At 37.6% G+C, this 8,790-nt stretch overlaps 1 protein-coding gene across 1 annotated transcript; it reads right to left on the reverse strand.

Moving 5' to 3' along the window:
* Nucleotides 1-1,934, reverse strand: PG994_014399 (uncharacterized protein; the record flags this gene model as incomplete). The annotated part of the gene is made up of 3 exons (XM_066865808.1): nucleotides 1-1,389; nucleotides 1,452-1,750; nucleotides 1,823-1,934. 3 exons carry the CDS (start codon nucleotides 1,932-1,934, stop codon nucleotides 1-3), a joined length of 1,800 nt encoding a protein of 599 aa, XP_066708937.1.
* Between the last annotated feature and the right edge of the window lie 6,856 nt (nucleotides 1,935-8,790).

Genomic DNA, 8,790 nt, shown 5'->3' on the forward strand with positions numbered 1-8,790 from the left:
TTAATAGTCATCAGCCATTTCCATGGCGCCATCGTCATCACGTAGGCCCATGATCCTACGATTGCCCCTAGACACTCGTCCCTTGCCCCGTGTCAGGACTCCAGGCTGTCCCGGTACTCGCACGGTCGGCGGCCCCTTCATCTTCCTGACCGCCCTTTCCAGTCCGTCCAGCGCTTCCGTCTGGCCGTCGTCGGACGGCAGCTCCACACCGGCCGACTCCTCGAGGGCCTTGTTCAGCAGCTCCGTGGCGATGGGGTCCTGGGGGCTGATGGCCAGCGCCCGGTGCAGCACGACGACGGCCTCTTCGGGCTGGCCCTGCTCGAGGAAGATCAAGCCCTTGGCCGAGAACACGGCGACGTCTTTACCGCCCAGCCGTAGAACTTCGTCGAACTGCTCGAGTGCCTCCTCGAAACGCCTGGCACGGCGATACGCCTGTGCGAGGTTTGTGCGCGCTGCTAGCCAGGCCGACGGCTCCGAGTCGATGTCTTCGGCGATTTCGAGAGCTTTGAGGAACAATGTCGCAGCGTCCTGCGGCCGGTCTTGATGGTAGTACACCACCCCCATTTCGTTCAGCAGCAACGGGTCGGTCTTGCAAAGGCCGTAGGCGGTCTTTAGGAACTCGTCGGCCAAGGTCATGTTGTTGAGGGCATGGTTTTGCATGCCCAGGAACACCTGAGGTAAATGTGTGCCCATGAAGAGCCGCGCGGCCGTGGAGTAGGCTGATATTGCCTGGTCATGCTCTCCCTCAGCAGCGAATGTATGGGCAAACCCAATCCAGGCGGGACCGAAATGGGCATCCATCATGCTGGCTTTGCTAAAATAACGGCGCGCCTCGGCGATTTTGTCGATAGAGAAATAATAGATACCAACCGCAAGCCAGGTGCAGGGTTCTTCGGGGTGGCTGTCGGCAAGGTCATGTGCGACCAGGAACAGCACATTCTTCATTTTCAGCTCGTAGAGACAGGCCAAGTGCAGAGGATATATACTGAAGTTGTACTTGTCTCCATGCAAAATGGATTCCGTAATGGCCAGGGCGTCCCTGTATCTGCATTGCGTGTATAGAAGATCTGCCCGGGCAAGCAGAAGATCTGGATTGGACGCCAGGTTGTAGTGCGTTGATAGCGTCTCGGCGGCGGTCGTGAAGGCGCCCGGGTGCCGGTATTTGGATAATCTCGTGGTGTAGAGCATCTTGGTGAACTCGGCGGCCTCCTGAGACGACGAAGGATCGCCGGATACCGTGATGGCGTCGAAGTCGAGCGACTCGAGAAACTGCCACTCCTCGTCGGGCGACATCAGCGAGTTCTTCATGAGCTGCTGAAAGGCCTCGAAGCACTGCACGTCGATGCGGACGGCGTCCTTGTAGCATTCCTTGGCGCGATCGAAAGCGTTCTGCTTCGCGTAGCATATCCCCTCAAGAAACACATGGCAGCCTCGAAGCGGCGGTTAGCCACGTCTTCGTCAGAGCTGTCGGATCCCTTGAGGGCCTTGGTCGCGCCCTTGGCGTGGCCGCCGTTATGCTGGACTTTTCGCTTGTGGGCCGGGTTATTGATGAGGTGTGTCGGGTTCCGTTCGCCCAGCACGGCGAGTGCTTCGTCGTATCGCGACTGTCGGATGAAGCAGTGACCGGCCAGGTAGCGACATGCCGGACTGCGACTGATGAGGTCTTGTTTGGAGAGGAAGGCTTGGGCTCGCGTATAGTTTCCCGTGGCGAAATGGACCTGGGCTAGCCAAAACGCATCGTTGTCGTGGTCTAGAGGAGGGCAAGAGCAGTTAGTTGGACTGTTTCAACTTCCATGGGCTTGAATTGACTTGAGCGACTAACTTGTCAGGGCTAGGAGCTTATCGCCGATGAAGATGGCGGATTCATATTGGGCCTTGTTGAGCGCATCTTGCCGCCAGTCCCTCAAGAACTTCTCCATGTTGGACTTCTCCATGCTGGAGATGGCCGTCCCGCTGGGGAGAGCAACATGTGCCACTCGCGTGGTTGGATTGCGTGGTCGCGAGGTTGCTGTGTAGTCTGTATAAGGTAGGTTGTTGATTTGATTGTTGATTTGCGCCGCCGCGAAACGGTGGGTGGGTTGCTCCGCGTCTACGGAATACGGAGTATGGTCATCCCAATCAGCCCAAATAACATTCATTCATTATCTTATCAAATCAGTGCAGCTCAAGCCTCAAAAGCCCGTGGGGCATACATGTCATCGGCTAGCTCCTGCTTTTCGCTTCTGGGTTACATAATCCATAGAGCTCTTCCAAGGTAACATCATGCAGAGCCACCTGCGCCCATGTTGCTCATTCCAAAATACGAATTCAATTTGGCAGGATATATCGAGTATGAACATTACAACCAAGACTAATACTGCATGGCCAGATCTGAGGATGGATTGGAATGGTGATCCTATACGTCGAAAATCTAAACTTGATCCTATCGTGACTGCCGCCTCACGTACTCAAGGCCACCGGAGCAGTCCACCAAAACAGCCAGCTCATTACTCAACGAGCGTTGGCAACATATCGAGCTCTATGACATTCAGGGCTAGATCTAGTGAACCAAGAGCCTTGTGAAGGCCACTTCACCTAAGGCAAGAGTCTGCTTGCTAATTGCAGCAATGATAACACATGTCCGTTGGCAAACATTCATTTAAACTGACGTAACCTACAAACAGCGACTGATGGCGGTTATGACGCAAGTTGCATTTTGCTCAACTACCCTCGCCAGGTGTCTTTGTTAGAGTAACCGAGTTAAATTTACCCTGGCTGCGTAGTAGAAGGCGGCAGGCCCCAGCAACTGCCAAAGACTTCCGAACATCATAGCATGAATTGATGCTTATCCGAAAGCCTATGTCAGATGGTTGGGCCTCTTTAGGCCACACGAATGGAACAGCCCGAGAACAGGTGGATAAGGAGTCTGATATCCTCCTCGTGCTCACACTCGTCAAGGGCATCGACGACAACCAGAAGGGTGCGGTCCTTGTATACATCTCCTGAAATATTCGATAGCGGTTGAAGAAGCAGCTTCTCGATTTGTTCTCGCATCGCTTTTCCGAAGATGGCAGGGTCGGAGTCGATGGCGGCTTGGATGTGCGATATAATAGCCGGTTCCTGTGAGCACAGTTGTGCCGCTAGGTAGAGAAGAACTTGGACACGCCGTCACGATCTCCTTCACCCCGTTTAAAGAAAAAGCTAGCACCGAGGAACCCGCCCTTGAACGCAATCCTCGCTAGGGACGCGAGATAGTAGACTTGCCCGTTCCTGCCATGCCATTGAGCCAGAACATAGCTTCAGCGTTCGGATCCTGAATCCATTCGTCGATTTCGCGCAAGAGATCGACTCGAGTGTGTTGGAGGCAGGTCGGATTGTGTTCTTCGGCATGCGAGTCGAAGGCGGCTCCGTGTGCAATAGGTAACTTCGCAAGCACCTTCGCTAGGAATACGGACTATGAGTTTCACATTGAATGTTTCAGAGCTATGATATATCTGGGGGCAGATCTTGCTGCCCGCGATTCTCATGGCAGAATGTGCTTACATATTTGCATCAGCATGTTACAAAAAGATTCTCATTTACAAGACTTCGAGCTCATCCATTTCCTGGTCTTGCAAGGCGCCGACCCCAAAGCTATTGACAACGATGGCATGTCTATCTCCGCATACGTGTATGATAGACCCCAAGACCGGAAGGCATTGAGAAAAGAAGGCTATTCCGGCGATCTTTGGGACTCGGTTTTACATAGTTGCGGTTACGATATTGGCGACTTTCGCTGTTTGCACATAGGCAAAGACAACCACAGTATGCCTATTCCTTGGAGCGTTACACACGGACTGATTTTGAGGCTCTCTGGTTGGGACGTGAACAGTTCTGTCCCTACTTGGACGACAAGCCGTGGCCCCGTGCTGCAGAGCAGGATTTATCTTCCCTTGTCCACGTTGTGGTGAAACTACTTCGTTGTGCAGTGGGGACGACTGGTTAGTGAATTGGAGTCGGGCAGTGACGAGGCGTCGGATGCTGAGACAGACTCAATCGAGGGAGGAGCGCTACTGACAGAACTCTATAACGACGAAGAAATTTAGACCACAGACCTTAGATTTTACTTACTAATTCACTTGTTGTTCATTTATCGATATATTTCTATGTCCAAGTATACATATTGCCGCTTACTTAAAATAAGGTAAATATTTCTCGCTGTTTAATCTATAATATAATAGGGTTAATATACCCTATAAGCGAAATAATTATATAAGCGAATTAACTACTTTCATTAAATTTTATATAAATAATTTTTATAACTTAATTTCTTTACCACTTATTATAATTAATATTTAAGAAGAAAAGTAAATAGTTTTAATGTTTTAAGCGCTTAAAAACGATTCGAAATTAAGTTTTTAATATATAACTTAAACGTATAAAGTTTTTTATATAACCCTTTATAATTAATAGCTTAATATTTTTATAAAATACGAAATACTCGTTAATTTTCGAAAATTAACGAATTTTAAAGAAGATATAATCGTACGATATATAATCGATTTAAATTCGCGGTTATTTTTTCCCCGAATAAATAATATTAAAAATATAGCGAATCGATTATTTCGTTAACGCGACGCGAGACGCGTCGGCGTTAATTAAGCTTCGAACTTTATACGATAATAACTAGACTTCTAGACGCGTTTTAATTAAAAAATCGATTATTAAAAAGTTCTTTATAAAGATCTCGACGCGTATCGCGCGTAGTTTACTTTTATACGGAATATAATTTATAAATATAAGATTTAAAAAGAGGATATTTATAACTTTAATAAGACCGGCTTTTTTATAAGTTAAATCTCGTTTAAAATAATCGTTATAACCTTTAATTAATACGAGAGGCCTAAGGTTATTTAATGAAAGAACCGAGAATAAGTTATAATTATTTAAAGCGTCGAATTATACGGTTACGCTATCCTTTTATATATTATATTTACCGAGTAAACGCACCTTTTTTTTAATACGAAAACAGTTTATTATTAAAGAATTAAGTAATTATAGTTATTAAAAACGGCTAGATTACGAATAAAAGAGGCGAGGACTAGATTCGATACTTCGATAAGTATACGAGGTCTCGTATAAAAAATGTTAATTATTTATTAATCTTTAACGGTTATAAGAGCTATTATTTAATAATTTTCGAGTTTTATTATAAAAAGAACTCGATTATTATATTTTATATACTTTTTATTCGTTATATAAGCTTTAACCTTTTAATATCGGCTGTTTTTATACGTTAAAAAAGTTGTACGAGAAAGAAATTAAGGGTTTTATACGGGCGTATATTATTTATAGTTTAAAAGAGGACTTCTTATTAACGTTTTTAGAAGCGTTTTAAACAACTTTTATCGTTTTAAATATTTAAGGAGGTTTTCGAGGTATAAGACTTATACCGTACGATCCGGAATCTATTATTTTATAGTTAAATATAAAGCTACGTACGTCGACGCTTTCGGCGACCTCTTCGAGCTTATTTATACCTTAAGAATTAAAGACTTTAAATAATTTAATTAAAGTTTAATTCTAAACCGAATACGTAAGAAATCGAATCGTACGATATTAAAATAACTTTTCGATATTAATTTTAACTAGACTTAATTAAAGTATAAAAGGTATAACATAAGTTAAATACCGGCTCGCTTTTTTAAAAAGTAAAATAAGCGTATTACGAAAAGCGAATAAAATGCTTAGCCGGCGCCGCCGTACGAAAAAGAAACGGCTATAAGATAAAGGATCACTTCGTATATAAGTTAAAAAGATTTATAGTTTTAAAAAGATATTAATAAATAGTTATAAAAGGAATCGCGTCGAAGGAATAGTTATATAAAACGTTTAAAACGCGTTTATAACGCTATAAAATCTACGGAGAGCCCGGGCATAATACGCGTACTTATTAAAATAATATAAAAGTATTTAAAGATAAAAATTCTAATTAATTTTAATAAAATATATTCGTTATAATAATATTAATTTATACTTTATTATATTAAGTGTTAAAAAGTGGTTAATTCGCTTATATAATTATTTCGCTTATAATGTATATAAAAATAATTAAGAAACATTAATACTAATAAAATATAAGTATTATATATGTATTCTCCGTTGAAATCTATTAAGTGCTAGGCCATTAATACGAAGTAGGTTCTATTATCGGGTTTACTCGTCACGGGCGGTAAGCAGGTAACAGGATAGGTGCGTCGTCTTCAGGTTCTACTACTACAGTCTGCTGGTAGCCAGGGCACTGATGGGAGACTGGTTGGGCAGCGACTACCACGTGACGTCGTGTTGCACACCTTGCCCAAGACGCGAAAGGCGCGTTTTCCGGTTATTCATTTACTAGGTTTACCTTTGTTTCTAGTAACTAGCTACTGTACGGTATCACGCCTCATTAGAAATATACATTTTATTCTATCCTAATAGAATCTACTACTTACGGGACGAATCGAAATGGGCGTTCATAACTTTAAATAATTAAAAACGGCGGAATATATTAGCTTTATAAATTAATATATTAAATAGCTATTAATTATTTTTAATTATTAAACTAGACCGATTTCGCTTTTTTATAATAATCGGCGCGTGTTATAACGAGTGTTAACTTAATTATACTTATTATAAAACCGGTTTTATTAAAAATTTATATATCTTTATTTAAAATACTATATTTAAAATAGTTATAACTAGCGCGAACTAGCCGGAAATAATACTTATATTTTTATAAAAAGCTTTTTAATAATTATATCGACGGTTTATTTAAACCTTAAGGCCCGGGTTACGGTTAATAAAGCGTTTAACTTATTAATTACCGACGTATTCGCCGCCGCGAGACTTTAAAAAGAAATTAATTATATTTCCTATAATATTAATATTAAGAGGCATTTTTTAAATATTTAAATTAATTATATAATTACGAAGCACGTCTCTTTTAATTTAATTTAATTTATATTATAAATGTCGGATTTCGCGTCGAGGTTCGATACCGCGAAATCGGTTATTTAAAATAGTTTAGAGGACGTTATATGCTTTTGTAGCAGCTCTTTAATTAAATTAATTTAAACCTTTTCGCGTTGATTAAATAATTAAAACAATACGATCTTTTTTTAATTAAATCGATATTATAATTATAAAGATATTACGTATTAAAGTTTAATTATATAAGTTATAAAAAAAAGTAGCTAACTTAATAATAAACCACGTTATACATATTACTCGATTAATGAAATATAGTTATAAATTATTAAATAGTTTTAAAAAATATTAAATAAAATCTTATTTTTATATTAAACGTTTTTAAAAAAAAACCTTTTAAGTTACGCTTAATAAAGGAATGAAAAATCATTATATAGTAAATTATATAAAATAAATAATATTAATATTATTTAAAAAGTAATCTAATTAAATAATTTAATAACTTTAATATTTAATAATTAATAATAAAGAAGTAGTTTTAAGTTTAAAACTATTTTTATTATATTTAAAGAAGTTAAAGATTAATATACTTTTAAATTATATAAAAATCGAGGTAAATATAATTATATTTATTATATAATAAATAATAATATAATAAGAAATATATATTATTATAAAGAGAATTCGCTTGATTAATTATTAATTTATACTTAAATATATTAATTTAAATATTATATTAAACTATTAAATAAATAATAATAAAAAGTGTTAACGTAGTTTATTATTAAGCTAATTATATTATTAAACTAACTACGTTTTTAAATTTCATTAATTTTATATAAATTAATTTAATTATAGCGCTTTAAATTAATTAAAATTACTTATTATTTAATTCGTTAATTAATTTTATATACTTTTTATATATTCGTGTATTATAGCTTATTTCGCCGTAGATTTTATAGCGCCTTTTACTAGGCCGCCCTCCGCTTTAATAGACCCCTTATTTCGCCTTTATTAATCGCTGAACGCTTCCTTTTTACTTTCTCGTTTTATACCTCTCGTGATTTTTATATAGTAAGGGCTTTTTTAATTTTTCGGCGCTTAAAACGTATTAAACTAACTTCTTTTAGTATATATACTCGATTATATATAAGGGTTATTTTATAAGTTATCTAATTTATAATATATAAAACTAATATTAAAGAGTTATTTTAATAAGTAAAACCTTTATTTTTAATATAAATAAAATAATTAGTTATTTATTAAAGGTTATAAATATTAATTGTTTTTAAACGCGACGAATTAAATATAAACGTTTAAAGACGTATATTTAATTTATTAATTATTTCGTTTAAAAAATAAACTATTAAAGTAAATACTTTAAATTTAGATTTAATATTTTTTTTTATAAATAATAAGATATATAACTTTAAAAGCGATAAAGAATTTTAACTTTATAATATAATTTATTAACGCTTTAATAAATAGCTCGATTTCTCTTAAATATATACGCTTTAATAGCGAATAATGTATTATATTTAAAGGCTAAAATAAATAAAAGAACTAAGGAGGTATATTAAGTATAATAATGCCGTTGTTCTTATAGTATTCTTTAAATTCGGCCGAAATATAGCTTTAATAACCGTTTAAGATTAAGAGGCGATAAGAGCCCTTTTCCCGCTCTTTAGTATACTTATCGAAATATCGAATCTAATTTAAACTTATTTTATTATTAGTTTAGCCGTGAAAAGTTAGTTTAATTAATTAGTTACTTAATAAGTTATATTCGCGAGACTAATTAATAAGTTAATATTAGTTTTAAATAATTAAAAATAGCGAGATATATTAGCTTTATAAATTAAT

This window comes from Apiospora phragmitis, assembly GCF_038363925.1.
Source record: "Apiospora phragmitis strain CBS 135458 chromosome Unknown utg000013l:1.0-2965645.0:1.0-2969333.0, whole genome shotgun sequence".
Taxonomy (NCBI): Eukaryota; Fungi; Ascomycota; class Sordariomycetes; order Amphisphaeriales; family Apiosporaceae; genus Apiospora; species Apiospora phragmitis.